We start from the raw sequence: 26,319 nt of genomic DNA on the forward strand, positions 1-26,319 counted from the left end.
TCCATGATCTTCTCAAAATATGAAAAAAATTATAAAATTCAATAGCCATTCCCTGACTTTTTAAAATAAAACTTAGAATTAAAAAAAAACAAGCTCCTGACATGCTAGAAAAGAAGGAAATGTCCTTAATTTAATAAAGGTTATTTACCAGAAACAGCAAACACCAGATTTGATGACAAAATGTTGGAAGCCTTCCCATTAAAATCAGAATCAAGACAAAGATGCTATATTTGTAAAATATAAAATGTCTACACAAAAAAATCATAAAGTTCAAAGAAAAGTGCTAGACTGGGAATAATATACATAAAACAACAAATAGTTTATGTCCAACAATACATACATTCATACAAAAAATACATACATACATAAAGAGCTCTTAAAAACTAACAAGAAATAGACAATCTAATAGCATCTTTCCTTGCAGGGCCATTTGACAGAAACTATCAAAATTTTAAATGTTTATTACCTTTGACCCTCATTCCATTTCAATGAATGAGCTTAAAGAAACCTTCACAAAAATGCTTAAAGAAATATGTACAAAGAAGTTTACTGGAGCATTGTTTGTAAAAGTGAAAAACTGGACACTTAAGTGTACACTCTAATGGTTGACTGGTAAAATAAATAATGGTATTCATATTGTGAAATACTCTTAGTCCTTAAAAACAGTGAAATCAATCTGTATAGAGTGATAGGCCAGGATCTCTGAGAAATATTAAGTGAAGAAAAGCAAGTGGCAGAAAAACAAATACGATTCCACTTAACATGAACATGATATCATTTTTATAAAAAAATGGCAACAATGATATTATAATGATATTATAAGGATAAAATGATACTATAAGGATACTACAAGGATACAAACCAAATGGATAACATCTAAGAAGGGAAGTAAGAATTGGCAGCACAGGATAGCAATCAGAGACTATAGTGAGGAAAGGAATTTAGGGATTTTCAGGCTTTAGTGAATATACTTTTAAATAATCTAAATCTTTCATATTAAGGATGTGTTCATATGCACCATTATTCATAGACCCAAAAGATGGAAACAACCCAAATGTCCAACTGATAAAGGGATAAACAAAATGTGGTATATTCATACAATGGAATATTATTCAACCATAAAAAGGAATGACATGCTGATAACATGTTACAACACGGATGAACTTTGAAAACATTACATTAAGTGAAAGAAGCCAGTCACAAAAACCCATATATTATATGATTCCATTTATTTGAAATGTCCAGAATAAGCAAATCTATAGAGACAGAAAGTACATTAGTGGTTGTTTAGAGCTAGGGGTCGGAGCAAGAGGTGAGAGCTTAAAGGATGCAGGATTCTTTTGGGGATGATGAAAATGTTCTAACTCTGATTATGTTGATGGTGGCACAAGCCTGTGAATACAGTAAAAACCATTTAATTGTAAACTTTAAACATGTGAACTGTATGGTATGTGAATTATATATCAATAAAGCTGTTACAAAAAATAATAATAATTCAACAATTTAAAACTTAAAGAGAAGGAAAAGAGAAGAGACACCACTGCTAAGAATGCAAAGAAAGCTAGAACAGTGGAATTTGAAGTCGTCTTACAGTACAGGGAGCATGCAAGACTGGGATGCAGGAAAAAAAAATTACAACTTCTATTTCTATTTGACTTTTATATAAAAAGAATAAAAAAGAAATTAAGTTTACTAAAATGGTATAATGTGGTTGACTAGCGCCTTTACTCAGAGGATCACGTGTCCTGTGACATTGAAGGGGCATCCTAGAGAAAGAGCAGGAATCCCACAAGACTGCCCTGGGGGCGTTCAGGCATTTTTTTCCTCTTTCAGCATAGGTGGATTTACAAACTATCTAGATTTAACTGAAGGCTCCCCTGCTAAAATGAGTAAGTGGCTGAAGCACTGCTTGAGGCTAATACTTGGATTGCATGCACAAGCGAAAAACAAGAAAATGGCAGAGTGCACACTTCTCTGACTACCGTTATGATCTCTTCTGTGGCTAGCACCGAACAATAGATATTAACAAGAAATATTTATTGCACTAGTGAACAATGCAGAAGTCATACAAGGCAAGGAACAACTTTAAGGAAATTTAGTAAACAATTCTTCACTTTTGGTACATGTTACCACCATTTCCTCTCCTCTGCAGGGTAACTACAGAAATATTGAGCATTGTGAGCAAACTCACATAAAATGGAAACAAGAAATTTATACATGGACATGTTTTATGTAAAAGACTAAGCTACAAGGGGCCAGATTATTTTCACGTAACAAATTCCTCATGAATCTTATTTGAAGCATGTCTTCAACAATGTGTCCTAATTCATTCAAATATACAAGGACAACAGTACTATGCAAGGACCTCCAGAAAATAGAGACATCCAGAGACATTCACAAGTAGTCTAACGTTGTGCTGGTCTCCATCGTCAAAAACTTTCTTTCTGATAACGAAAGATCTACTGTTTGCTGGCATAAGTGTGAAAAAGTACTTGCAACTTTTAGTAAGTTCTGATATTGTCAACTGTCACATGGCAGTCATAAACCAGGAAGTTGGGAGAGCTTGAGGACTTAATATTAGAGAAAAAAGTTAACAGGAGGAAAAACGTAAAAATTAGAAACAGCAAGCGGGGAGAGAAGCCAGAAAAGCTGTAGCACTAATAGGTACCTTAGAGACTTCATTCTGAGATTTCAGTCCTATGTCAGAACGAAGTATTTCTACAAAGTATCAGCAAGATGCCCTCAAATGAAATGATCTTCCGCTAGGTATCAAATAAGCCATTAGTTATTCTGTAGCTAGGTACTGGGAGCATATTAAGTCCCTAAGTGACAATTCATAGATTCCATGATTTAAAAGGATGCAGAGACTAAGGGTAGTTTTGTTTGTTTGGTTTTTTTTTTTTTTTTTTTTTTTGCGTGTTTGATTGTTTTCGATGAATATTGTAGAAAGGGGACTTTAAAAAGCTGCTGGTAGGCAAGACAAAACGAGAATGGGTTTGGCCATTTCTGCTAAAGCCCGGCAGAAAGAGTGCACCACCTTCAGCAAGAACGGGAGAAGGATCTGCGTGAATAACGCAAAACACACAACCCCTGGTAGGAGTCAAGATGGACAGTGTTTGCGGCGTGGTCTTTCTTGCAAGCCCAGCCATGCGGCCTCATAACATCCCAAGGATTCTGTCGGCTGCCGGACGGGCGCCAAAGCAGCGCCCCAGTGCAGAGCCAAAGGCCCTGGACACTATCTGCACTCAGCCAACCCAGGCGATTCCAAAGCGCGGCATCTCCTCTCCCCCACCTGGGATATTCTGCCACCTGGACTCGACGCGTGGCAGGGCCTTCCGTAGCCATATTTCGTAGATCCTTCTTTCTGCAGTTTCAACTGGCGAAACAAGGCTCTCGAGGTAATCACGAGACGTCTGAGGCAGGAGTCCTTTCTTCCGGGCGACACCGGCCCTCACCCTGCGGAAATCCTGTCGCTTCGCTGAGGTGGCTGCTTCCAGTCGGCCCCGCCTCCGACTCCTCCTCCCCGGGCTCGGGGCCTCCGCGCCCTCCAGGCAGCTGGCAGGTACAGGCACCGTGCTGCTCGGAGCTCCGCGACCTGGGACTCGCAGGAGCCCCCGCGCCGCGCGCGTGCGAATCTGACTGCGGAGGTTTGCTTTCTGCGCCCTGGGGTTGTCTGAGTACAGAGTTGTAAGCTGGCACCTCACGTTCCTTTTTTTTTTTTTTTAAGTTTGGGGTTTTTTTCTTAAATGACTAGAAGCTACTCCTCCAAATAACACTAAAATATTTAGTTACTGCTTCTTATGTGGATTATTTCAAAATCAAGCAGTATAAAATTGATGCACTTGATTTAAATATATTTGCATTTATTTCCAGAATAGAGGCATTGGTGGGCTTTCCTAGAGCACAATTATTAACAGTGAAAAGAAGAAAATACGTGTCTTCAAACTCCAAGAACCCTTTGTATCCAGTTCAACCCCTTCATTTTTCAGTTACCTAGAGAAATCCCAGATGCTTTACCTGAAGAAGCACACCAGCCCCACCCCATCACTCTACTGTTACTGTTTTCTTTCCTTCGTAGTTCTCACAAATTCTGCATATTTTTAAAAAATATATATATTTGTTGTCTGTCTCACCACCTCCACCATCACAGCCACTAGAAGGTAATCAGTTTGGGGGTAGGAACTGTATATCTCCAGCACCTAGAACAGTACCTGGCAGACTGGTTTTTAATCAATGTGTAAGATGAACTGAATGAATGACTGAAAGGTGAAATGACTTCCCTAAGGTCATTTTACTAACTGGTAGCAAAATTTGAATTAAACTTCAGGTCTATTAACTCACTAGTGCACTTTGCACCTCAGAATGGTGAGATTAAACCCAAGTGAAGCCAGCTAGCAATACACCTATCCCAGGGTTTCCTAATTAAGGAAGTTTGGGCCAACATGCCCAACACACTAGGTGTAGCAGCATAACTCAATGAGATTCAATAAGTTGCCTCTCCAGAATTTGTATATGTATATGTAGAGGAAGAGGAGAGAGGAGATGAAGGCTTAAGCATGAATTGACAATAGGAAAGTGTAATTAAAGGGTTGCAGCCCCTTGGCACTGCCTTGGGTTATTATTGTAAAGGAAACATCATGGAAAGAAAGTTACTCTGGTCTCAGGGCTACTTTCTCACTATTATTTCAGTCCTTCCTAACCACTTTCTAATGAAGCAATTATATCTTTTTTTCTTTTGAACCCCAATAAATCGCAGTATGGTGCTTATTGTGGTTTACTCTTGAGTAAAGGGAGGCATAATGTCACTTCTGAAATAGGTCTGAATGGAAAGAGAACCTAAATGAGAAAAAATGTAAAAGTTTTAGGCACATCAGTAAATATAGAAAAGGAAAGATTATTTTTTAAATTCAGATATGTTTCTAAGATATCCTTTTATGGTCATTTAGAAAATAACAATTTTGAAGCTTTGAAAATATTGTTTTTTAAAAATAGTCCCAAACAAACTCATTTTATACAATACTTTAAAAAGTGAACACAATGACTATGGAAACTTGGTTTCATAAAAAACTATTCCCTGTTTGAATGTGTATTTAATGACCAAATATTAACTTTGATAAATGAAACCTGGTGGCAAATCATTAATTTGAATCTTAGATACATTCCTATTGCAGTCTCAACAAAACTGATACAGACTGGAAAGCACCTTATAGAGCAACAAGGAGAATGCCCTTTGTTGAAATGTGGCCCAAGGTGAAAGAGTAAGGGAACAGTGGGGCTGGAATTAAAACCCACGGCTCTAGACCCCCAGGCCAGCCCACTTCTGAAGGTGTCACCTTTGATGAGACCCCAGTAAAGTATGCTTAAAAACAAATTATTGAAACAATTAGTAATTTTTGTGCCCGAATTAAAATGTGTATATTATGATTTTTATAAAACATCACTCTTCTAATCACCTCTTCTCAAACTACTAGAGAACCCTAATAAAAACCAAAAAACAAAACTAACATTACTTCCTTATACTATCTTCCTTATGCCAGGCCTCTCTTGCTCAGTAAGCATTTTAGATAAATTATTAATATCTCTTTAAATCTTCCCAACAATCCTTATGAAGTAGAAAACTACTGTTCCTTTGTCAATTTTAAGATATTCCTTTGGTTCTTATTAGACATACCTGATAGTGAAAATGTTTAACATCTAAATTTTACAATATTTTTATTTTCACAAATCTTGAACCTCTCAGTTCTTTATTTTTTGCATATGGGCACACTTACAATAAGGTTTAGAGTCTAAATTATAAAACTAACATAGTATTTCACAATAGATTCTTAAACAGAAACCTAATTAATAAACTTAACATTGTTTCTTCTCCACAGATATTAGTTTCTGTTCAAACTGTTGTAGCAAACAAAACAAATCAAACACCAAAATGAAACAAAACAAGAACTCGATCCAAAGCAAAAGTAACAGCATGGGCATTAGAGTCACACAGACCTGGCTAACTCCTACTTGTTTAGGTTTTAGCTTAAAAATCACTTCCTCTGGGAAATTTTCCCTGTTCCCTGTCCCCACCTCTGCCTTGAAAACTAAATCTTTTAGACCATAGATCATTTTTCTGTGGTTTAGTCTATGCAACTTCTGGAAAATATTTCCTGTCGACTTATAATAAAAAAATGTTGTTCACAACTGGGAGAATCTACTTCAGTGACTGACTTTGGCTATTTTCCCATTACAGCAAATAATACATTATACTTCTTTAATGTCTTCTTTATAATGATGCCATGTTCCTTATTCATCAGTATAAGTATAGAATAGATACATCTCTCTAGTATATAATCATTTAAATAAAGGCAAAAGATAAGCTCATGATTCAGAGAAATATATACTTTTGTAGTTAAATATACATGCTAATCTTTTATAAATCAATATGAAAGGAAAAAGAATTGTCTGTGCTGTGCAAAAATGCCTTAACAGAATACAGGTTGTTTTGCAAAGTGAAAAACAACCACTAAAGCTCTAAGCACCCTCTTCTTCCCCAGTCATAGCAAATTATCACACCAGTGATAACCATCCAATGTTGCCCATCTCAATAAAGGAGTTATGATTACTATCTTAAGCAATTGTTTTGTTTTGTTTTGTTTTTTGTTTGGAATATATTTGCAAGGGATCTCAGGTGACTGGCATAATTCAAAGATTTATTTTTCTAGGAAAACAATTGGAATAGTCAATACAACTTATAACATCTAAGCATGTTGCATTCTATAGAAAAAAGATCTTTAAAAACTTTTGGGGCAGGCCCAGTTGTGCAGCGGTTAAGTTTGCACATTTTGCTTTGGCAGCCCAGGGTTTGCCGGTTTGGATCCCGGGTGTGGACATGGCACCCCTTGGCAAGCCATGCTGTGGCAGGCGTCCCACATATAACGTAGAGGAAGGTGGGCACAGATGTTAGCTCAGGGCTGATCTTCCTCAAAAAAACAAAAAACAAAAAAAGAAAAAAACTTTTGATTCTAAAAGCAATCCATAAAAGTAAATCTAAGCCATAATGCATCAGTTATAATACTCATCCAGAATCCAGAGCCTGGAAGTCTCACACTAAGTCCTTAATTGAGGGTAGGGATGAGGGTGGGGACAGTAGATTGGGGTGGAGAAAAGATAGGTGCAGATTCTGATAAATAGGCAAACACCGGAGGAAGTGGAGAAAAAGCTCTGGTTTAAAAGGAGTCAGGGCTGGCCCCGTGGCCGAGTGGTTAGGTTCGCGCGCTCCACTCCAGGCGGCCCAGTGTTTCGTTGGTTTGAATCCTGGGTGCGGACATGGCACTGCTCATCAGGCCACGCTGAGGCAGCGTCCCACATGCCACAACTAGAAGGACCCACAACGAAGAATATGCAGCTATGTGCTGGGGGGCTTTGGGGAGAAAAAGGAAAAAAATAAAATCTTTAAAAAAAATAAAATAAAATAAAAGGAGTCAAAAGGGGGGAACAGGAGTCTCTGGAATCTAAAGCCAATTCTGTCAAATAGCAGAAGTCTGACGGTCTCCAAGACGAAAAGGAGGTTGCATGGGAAATAGCATAGGGAGTGCAGTGACAGCATTCCTATGAACAAATTGTTGGTGTCAATTGTCATTTGAGGACTGTCTCTGCTCTTTTAGTTCACAGGGGAATCATGGGAGGATTAAGGCAAAATACACTTAAAGAACTTATAGATTTCAGTAAAGAAAAGAAACAAAGACAATTTTGGAATTACAGTATAATTGTGTCAGGTCCCTCCTTTGCATCTACACCATACATCTTACTGAAAAGTGAGTTCATTTCACAAAAGTAGGGAAGTATGGTCACCATTTTGCGTAGGAATAAAAACAACTGGGAATTAGATACCAAAAAGGCAAATAATAATATTGCTAAAATTGTGTAACTGCATTTTTACAAGGTCAAAGTCAACATAAGGAACGAAAACTCCTAAGCAGGCCTAATCATCCTCTGTTTGCATATTCCTCCTATGGTAATTTTAGAGATGAGAGATATAGTTGTGGTATAGAGCATTCTGAAGGTTAGTATGAGTAGCTGATTGAATTAAGATGATACGTTTATTGAGTACTTTATAAGCACCATGGATTTACATACATCATTTTATCTAATCTGAGAAGACTGAGGCAGATTAAAAGGAGAACTAACTAGGCAAGGGCATCAATCTATAAGGTGGAAACGTAATGAGATCATGCAAACTGCATTTATCAGAACTATCAGGAAGGAATGGGTATTAAATGTAGGTAGAAATATCATTCTGATAAGTCACTTCAGTTGGTTGGTTAGATCAAGAGATATGCTCCAACAACAGCAGGTAGTCACCAATTTGTCTTTAAAAGGGAGAAAATTCCTTCTCTGAGTGCAGTATATAATTGATGCTACAACTGAATTGCACGAGATAATGTTGTGCTGTTTATTCCCCATTTGACTTCTGGATCCATTCTTCACCCTTCTCTATCCTCCTGGAGGCTGATCTCTATGGACTGTACCTGGGCTCCTTTACCCTCTGGCTTCTGGTTAGGGTTGGTCACTGGCAGGATATTAGAGGGCAATGGAACAGAGAAGTTGAGGTATCTATTCCCCCCCACCACCACCACACCTTTGCTATAGTTGTAGCAGTAGCTGTGTTTCTCTACAACTATGGCTGCTATTGGGAGCCATCTTCCAGGGCTCCCATTCTTGCTGGTCTCTAGTAAAACCATTTCCTCCCTTTGCCCCTTCAAGCCTTCAGGAGGTGGCAATTATTTCCAGTCTGTTGCTAATCTCTGGGTGTTTCACCATCCTTGTTGGTTCCCTCTTTGTTAAACTCTTTTCAGTTAACCCTCCTGAGTATACCATAAATTTCCTGCCCAGATCTTGACTAATGCAAAAGGAGTCCTCCTTTTCTGCCCTTCTCACATATAGTGTTCAGCCTCTCTAAATAAGTGTAGTAAAAAAAATTTTTACAGATGATCAGTCTGAAAGGATGCCAAATCATGAGCCTGCTTGGGGTAACCATATGTCTCAGTCTAGGGCAGTGAGGAGTCACTAATGCTAGAGTTTACTTAAACACAACATATTTTCATTGAGCATTTTCTATAGGCAAGGCACATGCTGAATTTCATGGGATTCAGAGGTAAGTAAGATAGTTGTGTCCTCAAGGATCTTTCAGTTTAATACAGATTAAATACAAAATAATCATAATGCAGGGTAACATAAAATTATCAAAAATATACTTTTAAAAGGTCAAATTATGTTGGGAATTAAGTGGTCAATTCTTTTTGACAAAGCTTGAATTTGTCAAGACAAATTCAATAGGGAATGGATCATTTTTTAAACAAATAATACTGGAACAATTTGATATCCATATGTAGAAAAAAATAAACCTTCACATTTACCCCACACTATACACAAAAACTAAACTTGAAATGGGTCATAGACCTAAATGTAACAGTTAAAACCATATAAAACTTCTAGAAGAAAACTAAAAAGAAATCTTAGTGCTCTTGGTGTGGCAAATATTCCTTAAATACAACATAAAAAACATAAAGAACTCTTACAACTCAATAGTAATAAGAAGAATAACCCAATTTAAAAATGGGTAAAAGAATTGAAGAGCTATTTCACCAAAGAAGATACATGGATAATAAATATACACACGAAAAGATATTCAACATTAGTCATTAAGAAAAGGCAAATTAAAACCACAATGATGTAACACTACACTCCTGCTAAAGTGGCTAAAATTCAAACAACTGACCACACTATGTGTTGACAAGGATGTGGTGCAACTATAACTCTCGTACATTGCTGGTGGATATGCAAAATGGTAAAAGCACTTAGGAAAACAACTTGAGAGTTTCTTAAAAAGTTAAACATACATCTACCATATGATCCAGCCATTCCACTACTAGGTATTTACCTGTATTCATATCTATTGCTGCATAAAAATATTACCACAAACTTAGCGGTATAAAACAATACACATTGATTATCTCAGTTTCTGTGCTTCAGGAGTCAGGGCATGGTTGAGCAGGGTCCTCTGCTTTAGGCTCTCACAAAGTCTTATCTGGGGCTCAACTGGGAAAGTATTTCCCCAGTTTCCAAGAGCACATGGCTGTTAGCAGCATTCAGCTCCTTATGGGTTGTCAGACTGAAGGCTACAGTTTCTTGCTGGCTGGTGGCCACATGCCACCCTCAGCTTCTTGCCACCTAGTCCTTCACAACATGGCCACTTGCTTTCTCAAAGCCAGAAAGGGAGATAGAATCTCTCCCAGCAAACAGGTTTACAATTTTGTGTAATGATGTAATCATGTACACATAATCATGCATATCATCTTTGCTGTATCTAATTGGGTAAATGCAAGGCACATTAATTTGTCAATTATACCTCAATAAAGCTGAAGAAAAAAGAAAAGCAAGTCACAGGTCCCACCAACACTCAAGGGGGAAAGGATTATCCAAGAGTACGGATAATGAAGAGACCAACTTAGAGTCTGATCACAACATTACTCAAGAGAAATGAAACATATGCCCACACAAAAACTCGTACACAAATATTCTTAGCAGCTTTATTTGCATTAGCCCCAAACTGAAAAAACTCAAATATGCATCAACAGGTGAATGGATAACTTGTGGTATATCCATACAATGGAACAGTGAGCAATAAAGAGAAACAACCAGTTGATACATGCAACAACATGGATGAATCTCAAAATAATTATACGGAGTGAAAGAAGCTGGGCAAAAGAGACTACACACTGTAATATTCATTTATGTAAAATTCCAGAAAATGTAAACTAATGTGTAGTGTCAAAAAGTAGATCAGTGGTTGCCTGGGAGAAGACAGATTACCAATAAGGAAACTTCTGCAGTGATAAATATGTTCATTATCTTGTCCATGATGATGGTTTCACAGGTATATACGTATGTTAAAATTCATCAAATTGAGCTATAATAATCTTAATATTTAAGTATGTGCAGTTTGATGTACCTCGATAAAGCTGCTAAATTATACCTCAATAAAGCTTTTTAAAATACATATTTTTTTCAAACATAGGATCTACTTTTTGCAAAGGCACCATGTCACATCGATGCACCCTGTTAAAATAATTTTGTTTTTATTATTTACCATTGAATACAACTGATGTCAAGAAAAAGAGAATATCATAATTGCGCAAAGTATTCAGGATAGGCTATGTGAAAGAGGTGACATTAAAATGGACTTTTAAGGATGGAAAAGGTTTTGATGTGTATAAATAGTTAGAAGGGTATTCCCTGCACAGAAAGGTTAATTAACATGTTTATTTATTAAACACACATTCATTAGCACTTCTGTACCCAAGCAGTATGCTAAACACTGTGAAGACCTTTTTAACAGCTCTTAGCAAATTTCCAGACTGGGTTTATTAAATTTGGAGATGGCCAAGGATATTATACTCAAAATTTAGCTGCAGTTTTCCTAGTATTCCTAGGCACTGGCTTACTTGAGTAATTCTTTTCCCATAGTAGGAATAAGGAATTATATTAAAAAACAGCAAATTATATAAATAAACTCAATGAAAATCAACATGCAGTTTTATACATGTGATCAATACACATGGTCAATAGATAATTTCAAAAGTGCTATATTGACTAAAAAGCAAAACTAAGTAGTTCTGATTATTCTGAGCAAATAAATCTCAACCACCTCAGGATTCTATTTTCTCTTCTGAAGACTTACAGATTCCTGGTAGAGTAACCATGTGATTTATTGTCAAAATGGATGCTGATATTTATTTTGGGACAACAGTACTAAACCAGAGCAGTCCCAGGCAAACTGGGATGTATAGCCACCCCAGTCAGAGGGAGCTTTTGTTTTGTTTTAAGGTTACAAGTACAGATTTCTGAGCTATACCCCAGACATACTGAATCAGAATCTCTGGAGTCAGATTTGGGAATTTATAACCTAGTGAATTGCCATGGTTGGGAAGCCTTGGACTCTAACGTGATATCATCAAAGGCTCTTCCAATTCTAAAATTCTGTTTAATAAGGGAATTTTGAATATGGACTGGATATTAGTTAATAACAGGGAATTATTTCCTTAGCATAATAATGATGTGATAACATAAGCGAATGTCCTTATTTTTAGGAACTACACATAGCTGCATTTAAGAGTGATGTCATGATATCTGCATCTTACTTTCAATTGATTCCGGCAATACATACACACACAAATAAAGTTGATAGTGGGTATACACATAGTTCACTGAACTATTCTTTCAATTTTTCTGTGTGTTTGAAATTTTTCATAATAAAATGTTGGGAGGAAAAGACTATTACGGAAAAATTTTGTTTATAGGTAGACAGTATTATTGTTATAAATACGACTTCTAACAACTATGACCAAAAAGATGGCAATTCATGTGATTATTAAAAAATCCAGCCTGTAATTCCTCTTCTTAGACTTTGTCCTAAGAAAAAATAAAGTGACAAAGATATTTGCTGCAGAGCTATTTAAAAGTGTTGTTTTTGCAATATTCTAAATGTACAATAATGGCATGCTTAAGTAAATTACGGTGCATTGGTACATTCAACGGAGGGATTATTATGCAACCATTAAAATGATCATTTTCAAAAATATATTGCATACATTGGCCTATACTGTTACGTAACTAAGTGCAAAAAGAATCCGAAATTATACCTGTGCTATAACTATACAAAATTTGTGGATTCAAGTGAACAGACCTGGAAGTTTATATGGAAAATGCTAACAGTTTGAAAAGCAGTTTTTTCCCCTTTATTTCAATCTGTTATTTTCATTTCGAATTCTAATGATTAATAATAATGCATTTTTAAAAAACCAGTTGTTAACTGTTACCTTAATTTGGTCCCAAAGGCAATTAAAGGTCAGTTTATAATTCGTTGAACAACTGAATAAGACGTTAGGCCTCTCAAATGATTGATGCTTAACTAATTTGGGATATCCACATAGTCGTTTTGCCGACTACAAACATCACGTGTAAACCATGCTGCTGAAAAGGTCTCCAAACACAGGAAAACTCACCGCATGGGTGGGCTAAACGCACACAGATAATCATGGCAGAAATAATACTACCTGTCATATAAGACGGGCATGTCAGCCTTATCTCCGCGAAAGGCTTCTCGTCCTAGGCTGCCTCTTACTTTCACCAGAACGAAATGGTTCCAGAGGCCCAGGCAAGGGAGGGGACTGTTCCCTTGCCCGGGAGGCTGGAAACTGTTCGATGTGAGCGCAAGGTTTCCAAGGCCCTTCCGCTGAGAGCCGCGGCACTCGACGATTCCCCAGTTGCTAGGTTTGGTTGCTAAGGCACCAACCGTCTCGCAGGAAGAGGGCGTTGGTGCACTCCCTTTTGGCGTCGTAGCGAATCCTCTCGATGGCGAGTGCATTTGTTCCGGGGGGACACTTTCAGCTCCTCTGAGAGCGACGGGAAGACGAGGAGAAGCTGGGAGTGACGCCTCTGAGCCGCGGAGGATTGTGGGAGGAGGTTGTCTCCAATTTCTCCTCCGCCTCTCCCCCTCCCGGCCAAGATGTCTGACATGGAGGATGATTTCATGTGCGATGATGAGGAGGACTACGACCTGGTGAGGCGCAGGGAAGGGAACTCTGGGGCTGGAGTTGCTGTCTGGCTTTAGGGGCCGGGGCTGGGGCGAGCGCGGCCTCTCCCTGTGGAACATGTGCTCCTTCCAGCCTCTCCCGGTGCAGTGACAGCACGGGTTTCCCTCCTCCCTCTTCCCGCACCGGGCCCGGGCCCTGATTCTCCAGCATGGGGGAGGGGAGGGTAGAGGAGGCAGCGAGGGGGCTCCCGAGCGCTGCGTTTCAAGTCCGAGCGCCTCCTCCGTTTACAGGGGCACCCCTGGCCTCCGAGGTCCGGTTCTCCGTGCCTCCTCCCTCCTCCCCACCGCGCGAGCCGCCTCGGGGACCGCGCAGCGGTCTAGGCCCCGGCTCTGCCCTCTCGGGCCCAGCCTTCCGGGCCCCTCTTCTGCACACTTGAACTGAGCGGGTGCCAAGTGCTGGGAGAAGGGCCTGAAAACTGGGGGGGCCTTACTGCTCCCGGGCCTGACGGCGAAACGCCACTTGGGAGTCTCCTGGAAACATAGATTAATTAGTCTCGTCCGGGGTCCGTTTTGGTTTAAGGTAAAGGTGCAGTGGAGAACTCAGAGCAAGGATAGGTGAAAAAAAGTAGTTGAACTGCTTGTTTGGTTTAAAGAGAAAAGCTGAGGAGGAGGTTTTGCTTTTTTTAAATTGGGCCGGGAGGGAGGGGGATTATAAGGAGATTGGCCCAATGGCTTTTTTTCTTGACTTTGAAATTTCCCAGTATTCAAAGTTTAAAATGTCAACAGTGTAGAAATAAACGAATTTATGTAGCTGAATGGTGATTTTTAAAGAACCAAGGTTTAATTTATGAACGGATTTACAGGTTTTTAAAAAAATTCACTAACATTTCAGGTTGCTATTCAAAAACATTATCGGCGTGGAAATTAAGAAGAATTATCTGGACCAAGAATTGGTGTCAACTTTGTTTTTTATTTGGGGGGCGTTTTTGTGCATGGTTCTTATATATTATGGTGATGCTGCATTATCATAAAGTTGTGAAGCAGATCCTTAGGGAAGTCTGGCTCATCTTATATTTTAAGTGCTAGAGATTCTCAAGATATTAATATATGGTTTTGAGTTAGTGTAAAACTTCTTTGTATAATCGGTTCCAATTAATCTTTACATTTTAAAAGAAGGCACATTTGCAAAAGGGAGAGGGGAATGCTTGCTATTACCTGAAAGTCATAGTAGAGGTTTTGAGAATTCTTAAAGCTAGTTGTAGAGTTTTGCTAATAGTTATGATTGCTGCCTTACAGTTTAGTTTGTGCAAACCAAGCCGGTTGTAGGCAGTGCCTTCAGTGCGTTAAGAGTGTGTCGCTTGTGTTATCTTGTGCATTTTTCTTTATTGCATGTTTATTTATATTACAGGTACTTTTCTAACTATGAAAGTATTTCTTTTAAATATGTCTGTATACTTAGTTTGTGTTTTAAAATGTTTCTGCTAATCTCTTTCCTAAGCAATAGTGTATTGAATACTTAGTACTATGATTAACTTGAAAAGCATCATTGAGAATGTCATGTAGGAATGGCAGTGTGAATCTTACTGTCCCATGAAGTACTCAGTTAATTTTTGTGAAAATTTTAAGTAAATGTGTTTAATTTGGCTATGTTTCTCCAGCCTTTTAGGGGCCTACGCTACATGTCCAATCTATAAAGTTTAATTTTTTTTTTATTTCTTAACCAAAAAAACTAAGTTTTTACATTATACTACTACATAATTCAGTGAAAAATTTTCCCCCAGTATTCTGTTAAATAGTCCTCTCTCCCCCTATGTCTCTTTTAGGTAAATACCATTCTGGATTTCCAGTCAGATGTCAAGTAGTGAAAGTTTTTATGCTCCGTTTACTAATAGTTAAACTCTTTTGGTGGTGTAAAATTTATTTAGTAATTTATTTGTTACTTCGTTAGTTAATTTCCTTAAACCATTATATGTTAAAAAAAAAAAAAAAAAGATTAAGAGCTGGTTACCATTTCATGCTTACATATTGCCAAAAGAGAATGTGGTTGTTACTTGCCAGAGCCATTTTTTGAGTCTTTTGTTTGTTTCTTAGGATTTAAAGTGTCAACAGAATTGACCTGCTGTTTCAGGGAAACTTCCTTTTTTATTAAAAATGTGTTGTTTGTTGGAAAATTTGCAATCACCTCATTTTAGTCAAAATGTTAATTCGAGCCATGAGTATTTCTAACCACATGTATATTCAGCATATTTTTAATAGGTTGTCTGTTGATAAATTTTTTTTTAAAGATTTTATTTTATTTATTTATTTATTTTTTCCTTTTTCTCCCCAAAGACCCCCCGTACATAGTTGTATATTCTTAGTTGTGGCATGTGGGACACCGCCTCAGCGTGGTTTGATGAGCAGTGCCATGTCTGCGCCCAGGATTCAAACAAACGAAACACTGGGCCGCCTGCAGTGGAGCGTGTGGACTTAACCATTGGGCCATGGGGCCAGCCCCTCTGTTGATAAATTTTAATACATTAAGTCACGTTTTGTTTTTGCCCAATCTAGTGTAAATAGGTAGGTAGGATACTACCACAAAAAGTAAAAATTTGTTTCTGAAACCATGCTGTTTTTATCCAAGAAAGTCAATAATGATTTGTGCCCAGGATCTGAAAGGAAAGGGAAACCACTTGGTTAAAAAAAGAAGAAACAAATGTGAAAGAAATTCAATATGCTTGACCTTTTATTTCTAAGATCTTTTTGATTTTTATTAGAGGCAGAAACAGGTATTTCCTAAGCACAGGAATTTATGTAGTGGTGAATGGAGAAGTAGGAGATGATACTGGTTTTAATCTGATGCTAATTTTACAGATTTTTAGATTATTTGCAGGTCTGATAATGCTAAATAATAACTATAGTGCCATTCATTAAGTTAATAAGGCTGTTGATAAATTAACTGTATTGTAATTTCAGTCCAGTCATTCTGGCATGAAGTTGCTTAGCACTTCTTATAATCTTTTTAGAAAGGATTTAAGACAGACTGACTTCATACCAAAAATTATTCTTTAGTAGATCCCGTTATAGGTAGGGCATTGTATATTTGAATTTAAATGTATTACAAGGAAAAAAATTGTCAAAAAGGTAGAATAATTCCACTTGGTTAAATATACTACCAAGCTGTAATGCCCCTAGTAAAGCTCATAGTTGTGATTAGTGAATGAATGTTTACTAATGTTGTTTTTCTTGTCTTAATATATAGCAATTTTAATACCCTAAAAATTTACTTTTTTTTGAGGGGGAGAGAGATGATGGGTCTTAGCTACAGGGTATCTTACAGAATCTCTTATTTGTTGTCATTTTAACAAGATCAGCAGACAAATGATGGCTTGAACTTTAGTTTCTCAAGTTATAAAGAACCTTAGAACATGAATTAGCAAATTAAAAGTAACACCAACTTCCATTTTTTAAACAGATTTTGAATTAATGTGAATAAAATGTATAATCTAATTTGAAAAAGAAGTGGTGGATTAATATAGGACAAGAGCAAAGAATAGCTTTAGGGATTTGTGTGTTTAGTATAAAGGCTCTCACTTGTCGTTCATTGTGCATATAAGGCGCTTGGAGGTTATAGGTTATTTTCCTCTGAGACTGTTGTCCCAGTAACTTACTGCTTGACAAACAAATTGTTGGAGATCTTTAAGAATAGATTTTGAAACAATATTCTTTTTTTATGGTCTGGGCCAGTGTTTTTTATACTGCACACACATTCGGAATTCTGCATGTAGTCATTACAAAGATGAAATTTGATTGTACAGTCGAGCTTTTAAAAGAAACATAACGTTTAATTGTAAATAATTGGAACACCCCCAAATTATCAATAGTAGGGGAATACCAGTATTATTAATACTAATAGGGTAGTGATAGATAAAATATGCTATATCCGTGTGATGGAATGCTATGTCAGCATTTCAAACTATGCTTCTAGAGAATACTCAGTGATATGAAAAACTTGGGATAAATTGTCTTAGTCCAGGCTCTGGGTCCCACAACTAGAAGGACCTGCAACTAAGATATACAACTGTGTACAGGGGAGGTTTGGGGAAATAAAGCAGAAAAAAAATAAAAGTCTCTGGGGTATAAGGGACAGGAATATATGTCAAACTAGGTTAAACTAACAGGAGCAGGTATTGGCGTCCATCACCAGAAGTATAAATATGGCTGGACTCGTGGCTCAGATGATGGTGCTGGGTCTTTTTCTGTTTCTGTCTCTCTTCCTGGGCTGCTTTCTTCATTGTATTGGCTTAATTACCTTCACATTACATCACAAGATGTAGTGTATCGTCTTCCTAGGATCATAACCCCAAAGGCAAGAGGGTCTTCCTTGCTAGCTCTAACAGCGAAACCCTGGGAGGAACTTGTATTACCCCAGCATAGGTCTCTATGGCCGTCCTGTGAATCACTCACTGTAGAGAGGGAGATGGATTGCTTGGCCTCTTCTGTGGGAGGGGCACAGTAATTGAAAACCCTTACCTGGGAAAGGAAGGGTCATCACCAATGCTGTGCACACAGTGAACACATCTACTATAAATATGTAATCCATGTTAGAATTTTATTGGGTGGGAGTAAAATTTATTTGTTTTGTTGGGTGAGAAAAATATAGAGAAAAATGTCTAGAAAATCTGAAGTGTCAGGAAAATTAAAGTTTCTTTCTTGCAAACCTTTCATGGTGAACCTATATTACTTTTATTGCTGGGGGGAAAGGGAGTGCATTACAGGGTACAAATGATGAATAAAAATCTTACTTTGGTCTTGGGAGGCCAAACAGTGATTTTGTCATTGCTCAAAATTTTTTAGAGTTCCTCTTATAAAATTGTCTTCAGAACGTGAAGCATCCAGCTTTTTAAAATAGGTAATATGTGCACATGGTTCAAAAACATAAAATATAAAAATAAAGTTTCCTTTCCATTCTTGTTCTCCATTTACCCAGTTCCCATTCATCCCCATAGGTAACCAGATACACATTTTTATATCCCTCCTTTTTTCTTAACCAAGATGCAGCATATTATATATATTGTTCTACACTTCACTTTTTAATTTATCTTAGAGATTATTCCATATAGGCATACAAAGAGCTTACTTCTTTTTTTCTTTTAGATGTCTTCATAGACTTTTGTTGACAGCTGATTTATTTATTTATTTTTTGGGAAGGAAGATGGGCCCTGAGCTAACATCTGTTGCCAATCTTCCTCACTTTGCTTGAGGAAGATTGTTGCTGAACTAACATCTGTGCCAATCTTCCACTATTTTATATGTGGGACACTGCCACAGCATGGCTTGATAAGTGATGCGGAGGTGTGTGCCTGGGATCTGAACCCGTGAACCCCAGGCTGCCGAAGCGGAGAGCACAGACTTGACTGCTATGTCACCGGCCACCCCCTACTTCCTTTCTTTTTACACCTGCATTGATTATATGGACATACCATACTTTATTTAACCAGTTCTCTATTCATAAGATTTGGCCTGATTTCTTTTGCTGTTATAAAAAATGTGCAGCTTTTTAAAAAAACTTCAGCCATAGCCAGGTTTTGTCCTTTTTATAGGTGTAGAAATTGTATTCAGAGTCAGGTTTGATAAATAAGTTGGGCCCTCAAACTGAATGATGCTGTTTTAGGTTAGAAACATCTAGCTATTGAAGTTAGTTTTCTTGAGAATTTCAGAAGTATTACTTACTAATCCATGTCAGTATAATCGGAATAATTTTAACCTCTTAAAGTTACTACTTCAAATAAAAGTGTCCGTTTGGAATATAAGTTCTGGCACATTTTCCAAAAGGCCTCTTGCATAACCTCATAGGGATACCGTGTATAATGGTATTAGAGAGGTCCAATCAAGAATAACTAAAATAAGTAATGGGAGACAGCTCTTATGTGCTAATAATAAGATAAATTTAAGGCTTTTCACCCCTAACTTAAATCTGTAAACTATGAATATCCAACAGAGTGAATTTGTACTTGTATCTTATATCCCAAAATGAGCATATAGACCTCAGTGAGAATTAGAAATTTACTGTAGGCTTCAGCCTCCACATTTGACAGGAGAGGAACTAAAGCATCAAGTGTGAGTGACTTACCTAAATTTATATATCACATTAATGGGAGAGTCAAACTAGAGCCCAGGTCTAGTGACATTTATGATGTCTCTCTTTGGAATATTTAATTTGAAGACTGAAAGTTTAGGACAGGTAAAAGAATGCTCTAATTTATACCATAAATGAATTAGGACCCATTAACTTGAGTGGAATTTCAAAAAGTTTGGATAACTTTATGAATGGCTAACCACAAATGGCTACCTAGGACTTGGATTATATCTAGTCCTTAAGGATAATGTGACATTGCCCTTTACCTCTCTGTACCCAGCATCTAGTACAGCTGTCTAAACGTGGTCAAGGCTTCGGAAGCATTGTTACTGGTGAGCGTTGTTTTCCTAGAGCACGTTTCTTGATACCCCTATTGGCAAGAGGCACAGGAATAAGTAGATGAACTATGGAACTGCCCCTGTTCAGCAGTGGCTACATTCCAACATAGAGTCAAAATTGCCCCTGGCTATCATGTGTTGTGTTATTTTGGAAGATTCACCCACTTTTCATTTCAGTTAAGCAAACACTTAATTGAACATTTTGTAATATACCAGGCTTTGGGGATACCGAGATGAGTAAGAGAAAGTTCTTGCTTTTGAGAAGCTCATGTTGGAGCAGGTGAGGGGAGGTGGCAACAACAGACACACAAGGTTCCATGTTAGAGAGATGCATGTCATGTAGAAGCGTGACTCAGGAAAATTTTTTTTGTTAAGAAGAGTTGGGAAAAGAATCACAAGGTGTGCCTTGATTAATGGGTTTCCCAGGAGTATAAGAGCTGGGGAGCATCATAGGAGAAAAGTGGGAAGTTTATTAGGAGGGGAGATAGTTTAGAATTCCCAGCAGAGAGAACAGTTTATGCCAAAGCAGAGATTTTAAATTGCATGGCATATTTGGGGAAGGAGGAATAGATTTGGGTGATGTGGATGGATCACAGATTGCTTTGGGGAGATGTCAGGACATGAGTTCTTATATAAGTAGGTTGGAACTATTATGAACTTTAGTGGGTTTTTAAAAATCCCTTTATCAATGTTCAAGTGCTTCTTTTTCGTGTGTTGCTTACATTCTTCTTTGTTTTTTAAAACATTCTTAAGATATTGATTAAAATTTCAGTTTCTCTTTCAAAAACATTTTATTTAAACTTTTACAATTTATGGTTATCCTCCTATTCCTGTGACATAAGGGAATTCAGTTTAGCAATATTTAATACTTTTCCTATATTCCCTATTCTGACTAATGGCACTGTGTGTAACCAAGTCATCCAAAGTCATTAGAGATAACTTTATTTCCCTTTGTCTTGTGCCCATGTCATGGGTCCTTTATATTTTACATCCTTAAGATCGCTTGACATCTTCTATATTTATTCTATCCCCTTCCTTTTCTCCCGTTTCTACTACTTGGAATCAGGCCCCCATCATCTCTTGGTCAGACAGTTGTAAGAGAATCCAGTGGACTACTTAATTGCTACCAGAGTACTCTTCCTAAAATACAAATCTGTTTTTTTCCCTGTAAGATCTATTAGTGGCTCTCTCCGTGTGATCTAAACTCCTTGCTAGACTGTGATAGTTCTATTCCTCTGATACCAGTTTCTCTCTCCTCAACTTTTATACACATCCTGTGCTTCAGCCCAATCAAACTATTCATGATTCTTCTGAATATGCAATGTTATTTCAAGCTTCTATGCCTTTGCACCCATTACTTGCTTTGTTTCAGATGCCCTCTAACCCCTAGCAACTCCTATTCATACTTTTAGACCTGGTTCAGGTAACTTTCCCTTCCTCTGTCTTGCTCAGGAGTAGTTGATTACTCCTTTTTTGAGTTGCCAGTGTACCTAGAATGTATCTCTATTATTGCTTTTATTGTGTTATATGGCTGTTTGATTTTCATATCTGTCTCTGCCCATAAATAGCTTGAGGGGAAAGACTTAATTTGCATTTGTTTGAGAAACACTTAATTGCAGGTATATACTAAGCATCATTATCATTGAGTATAAATAATAGATGTCTATACAACAAAATTATTACAAAGACTTTTCAGAATATCATCAGTTTAAAAAATCATGCTAGTGTAATAATTGAAAAGTACTTTGCTGTAGTGCACAGCTTGTATTGATGTGATTCACTGAGCTGCAAATGACTGGTTAGTGATGTGGAGGCTGCTTCAAACCATGTGAACATGGTGTTGCAGATCATAAAAAGCAACTGCCTAATTGTAAGAAGCCAATCAATAACATAGCAGTTGTGTCAGTTCTCATGTATTTATACATTTTAGCGATAACATTTGAGTTGAATTGCAATTATGCCAAAAATATTTTATATTCCACTTCTTAATCCATATAAAATGAAAAACCAAAAGAATATATTTACAGAATGTTGAGGGCTGGATTAAGTCTTATCTTGATCATTGTGATCTTGGGGATTTACAGCATCTAAAGTTTAGAAGTATCATTAATCTGAGCCAGTCAGGTCTCAGAAGTTGCAGGTAGCCAGTCTTGTCCTTTAAGAGGCATTCAGTGATGGAATGACAATGCACTGTATTAGATATGGTAGGAAATATAAAGGTTCTTCAACAATGTTCAGTAATTTGAAGGTAATTGAAGTTAACCTTTCTAATTGCTAAAATATTATATTAGGTTTCACCTTTGCTGGCAATTCCATGTCCTACTACTGTCATGTGTACCTCTCATCTTCTACCTCCCTCTTCCCATATACTGGCCTGATTGTTTTTTTCTAATCTATTATGGGCTAAGAAACCAAAAAATAAATGGGCTGTGAGTGAGAGTCCAGATTCTTAGACCTTGTGATAGATGTAAATTTAAAAAGAATTTTCTTCCAGATTCAGGGGTGCATTCTGAGGATTTGGGTTGCAGAAAAGTCATTTTCAGGTTCAACTAGCTATTCCTGTATATTATTGGACAGTTAACTAGAGAAGAACTGATTTCCAAATGTGTATAGTAGGTTTTATAGCTATGATTCTTTACTCCAAGTCTTCCCTGAGGAGGTGCACTTAAGCTGTAATAATATGCAGTAGTTAACCAGGTGAAGAGGTGGAAAGAGCAGGGATTGGCATGTAAAGGTGGGAGAAAAGTTTGGCCACTTGCGAGGTAAGGGCAGGGTGGTTGCAGCAAAGAATGAGGGAGAGCTTAATAGGAGGTATGGTTGGATGTATAGTTAGGAGTCGGTTGATGATTTTTGCACTTGATTTTAACAGCAATGGCAAACCATTTTTGAGAAGAGCAATGAGATAATTTACATGTTATGAAGATTATCCTGGCTGCTCACCATGAAAAGATGGGAATTTGAAGGATTAAAGGGAGAATGGGAAGGCTGTTCTAGTCTGTGGAGAGATGAGAGTGGCTTAGTAGGCTAGGGTGGTGGCGAGGGAGTCGGGGAAAAATGCATAGTTTTAAGATTTGTGTTGAAGGTAGAATCAATAAGGACTTTTATGTTCCAGCAATGTGACTATTAGTTCTTTACTCATCTCCCATTATGCTGTTTTGTATCTGCTCTTCTCATTCCCCTTTCCCATCTTGTCTAGCAGGCAAAATCCCATTTAACTTTCAAAACCGGGCTCAGAAGCCATCACTATCACACTATCATTTGATGTACAGTTGGCTTGTTCATTCTTTATTAGTTGCTTTTTTAGTTTGATTACTTTCATCATAGTCAAACCTAGATTACAGGGTTAAGAAGTGAATGAGTGATAATGAAATTTATTCACTACCCAAAATTTGATCTCATCCCTAAGAGAAGTATTCCAAAGAATTTTCATATGTTAAACATAACTGAATTCCCAATCTTAAATCTGAGACTGAGTGCCCGTGCTTCGTGTCCTTACACAAGGAAATAATTATCCTCCAGAGGGCGCACATTACAAAGCCACTGTGGTCAGATAAAACTGGTTTTATACAAAGATCAAACATCCCTCTCCATCTACTGGTCACAGGGAAAATTCATCTTGTTTTTATATTTTGAGCTTTCTAACACTACACTCAGTTACCTTTTTTCATTCTTGTGCATTTATGAAACATTACAGAATTTTTCATAAATATCTTTAAAAATGTATTAACTGTATTTGGATTTAGAAATAACTATAATTCTGTTCTTTCTGTGTCTACTTTCAGGTACTATTCTTAATTTGACATAAACTTTCCCTTTGTAATGACTTGTAGCTGCAGGAAATAATCTTGTATCTTCTTAAAATAATAATTTTCATTGTACCAATCCATATGTATTTTATAATCCTCATCATTAAGTTGAATACTGTCTTGGAACTATTTTAAACTCTTGTTTACACTGCTCCACAAAATAGTTGTTTTACTCCAATTTTCCTTTCCGTTTTATTGTTTTAGTACTAGGAATTGAATTTGTGTGACGAAAGTCACATAAAATTATATAAATTCATTTGCTTTACTTATTTTGACTTGTTATGATGCTAAAGTACATTAATATAACTAAACAGCTGTTGAGTAATGTGGAATGCACATAAGGCAAATATTCTTATTAACATATAATTATATTTAGCAGTAGACTACTCTGCCACGTGTATATGTTACCATCCTAGATAGTTTGGCCATGTTAAAATAATGAAATTTAGACTTAGGGAGTAGAGAAACTTAGATTGTGGAACTAAAGATGAATAATTAGCATTCATGTAATAATTAGCATTTATTTATGCTGATTTTTCTCAAATTCCATGACTAACAAAGGGTTAACTCTTATAGAATTGGGAGTCGTTAACCAATATTATTTCTTTGCATTTTGCTTTTATGTTGATTCTATGAAGATCGTAGTTTTGACCTGAAAGAAAGAAATGATTCTTCATTCTACTATCCATTTGATTTTGGCTTTTGCCCTCATTTTTTAAATAATGGTTAAATATCAATGGCATTTTACCTATGTATTCAAGGTTGTTTTGTTTTGTATAAATATGTGGTTGTTCCATCATAACAGTATTCACCTTTTACAGTGCAATGTGTGGGTGTCTTTTTTTTTTCTTTTTTTTTTAATATCTCTTGCTTTGCAACACACAGGAATACTCTGAAGATAGTAACTCCGAGCCAAATGTGGATTTGGAAAATCAGTACTATAATTCCAAAGCGTTAAAAGAAGATGACCCAAAAGCAGCATTAAGCAGTTTCCAAAAGGTTCATATTTTTTCTGGGTGATTCTGTGTCTTAACGTTTTTTTTTTAATGATATCTTAGATCAAATAAGTTCCAAGTGATTTTATCTCAGAAATTTGTTTTGCAGACCTGGAGAGTAAGTTTGCATACGCAGTACAAGCATATATTTCAGAAGAGCTATCCTGTTGTTTTTTTTCCAGTCAAACTCTCTTTAGTGTAGGGCTATTGTCCTGAAAAGCTAGTATGGTTCTGGGAGAAGGGGAAGCAACATGATGGTCAACAGGTATTATCCGTACAATCTTGTTCCTTCTTTTGGGGACAGATCACACAGGTGTGGTTTCACTGTTTGATAGTGTGATTTCTTGACTGCTAATATACTTTTGGGTTATTCTTACTAACAGATTATTCAGGGGAAAAAAGTATTTCTGGGACTGTATAATAATCAAGAAGTAGGTATTTAATCTTTTGATGAACTTCAGAATAAGCTCAGTTATCCTTAAGTAAGCATTTTAAGACATTTCTTTTTTTAAGCCTTTTAAGTGGCCTTGAGAAACTGGACTTCTTAGTGAAGTGTTTTTCATGCATATGATGTAAAATTCATTCAAAATGTAGACATTGGGTGTCATTAGAAAATAATGTTAGAATTAGGTTAGACTAAAAATTTCTTCTTCTTTTAGGTTTTGGAGCTTGAAGGTGAAAAAGGAGAATGGGGATTTAAAGCACTGAAACAAATGATTAAGATTAACTTCAAATTGGTAAGATTTGTTTTGAGGAGAATCAAACTAGTAATGAAATAAATTCTGTAGGTAAAAACCATTATATATACTTCTCTAAAATAATTCTGTTGATATGTTTCCATATTTAGCCTACTTTTCACTTGTGACTACAATTATACTAAGTAAAAAAAAATCTACATAGGATACAAAGTTTTCTGTTTAAGAAAACTTATCTTTTGGATACGTAGACAGTGTTTGGCTGTGTTATTAATAGAGTGACTTTTCCACAAACTATTAGTGTTTATTTTGGAGTTTTAAAATTCTGCTTTTTATTATAAAGAGCTCCTCTGCCACTGCTTAGGGTCAAAATCTTAGCATTATTCTTTACTTCTCTCTTTGTCTCTGACCCCACAAATAATCCATTGGTAAATCCAGGTGGCTATAGAGAGAGAGAGATCTTCAAAATATATCCAGTATCCGACTGCTACTTATCATTTCTACCTCTGCTACTCTGGAAACCCAACATCCTCTCTCACCTGGATTATTTCAGTAGCTTCCTAACTGGTCTCCTTACTTTTATCCTTGCCCTACTACAGTCTGTTCTCCGCAAGCAACAGAGCGATCCTTTTAAAATATTAAGTCAGATTATGTCATTCCTTTGCTCTGATGATCTCCACTCCCCTCAATAAAATCCAGATCCTTGCCGTGCCTATTAGGCTCTACATCAGCTCACCCTTTGCTACCTTTCTAATCTTGTTTTCTGTCTCCCTTACTGGCCTCCGGCTGTT

General features: G+C 37.0%; 2 protein-coding genes and 1 long non-coding RNA gene across 7 annotated transcripts in view; 1 reads left to right on the forward strand and 2 right to left on the reverse strand.

Annotated features, from left to right (window-relative positions):
- GALK2 (galactokinase 2) overlaps positions 1 to 13,947 on the reverse strand; it is a 119,407-nt gene extending 105,460 nt beyond the window's left edge. The window contains exon 1 of one of the 4 annotated variants that reach the window (XR_011426647.1): positions 13,098 to 13,931. Coding sequence is in view for 3 of the 4 variants with exons in the window: in XM_001499722.6 (XP_001499772.5) it covers positions 13,098 to 13,696 (599 nt within the window). In the remaining variant the exon portion in view is untranslated. Of the gene's footprint in view, positions 1 to 3,292; positions 3,674 to 13,097 lie in introns of those variants that run through there. The other 3 variants (XM_001499722.6, XM_070236870.1, XM_014733659.3) reach the window with 3 other exon arrangements.
- Positions 1,215 to 2,764, reverse strand: LOC138917993 (uncharacterized). The gene is made up of 2 exons (XR_011426713.1): positions 2,669 to 2,764; positions 1,215 to 1,392 (listed from the first exon to the last, which is right to left on the reverse strand). It is a non-coding gene; the product is annotated as an uncharacterized lncRNA (long non-coding RNA).
- COPS2 (COP9 signalosome subunit 2) overlaps positions 13,503 to 26,319 on the forward strand; it is a 29,195-nt gene continuing 16,378 nt past the window's right edge. The window contains exons 1-3 of one of the 2 annotated variants that reach the window (XM_070237036.1): positions 13,503 to 13,603; positions 24,724 to 24,912; positions 25,458 to 25,570. In XM_070237036.1, coding sequence (XP_070093137.1) covers positions 25,547 to 25,570 — 24 coding nt within the window. In that variant the 5' untranslated portion in view covers positions 13,503 to 13,603; positions 24,724 to 24,912; positions 25,458 to 25,546. The remainder of the gene's footprint in view (positions 13,604 to 24,723; positions 24,913 to 25,457; positions 25,571 to 26,319) is intronic. The other variant, XM_070237046.1, reaches the window with a different exon arrangement.

This window comes from Equus caballus, chromosome 1 (genome assembly GCF_041296265.1).
Source record: "Equus caballus isolate H_3958 breed thoroughbred chromosome 1, TB-T2T, whole genome shotgun sequence".
NCBI classification, from domain to species: domain Eukaryota; kingdom Metazoa; phylum Chordata; class Mammalia; order Perissodactyla; family Equidae; genus Equus; species Equus caballus.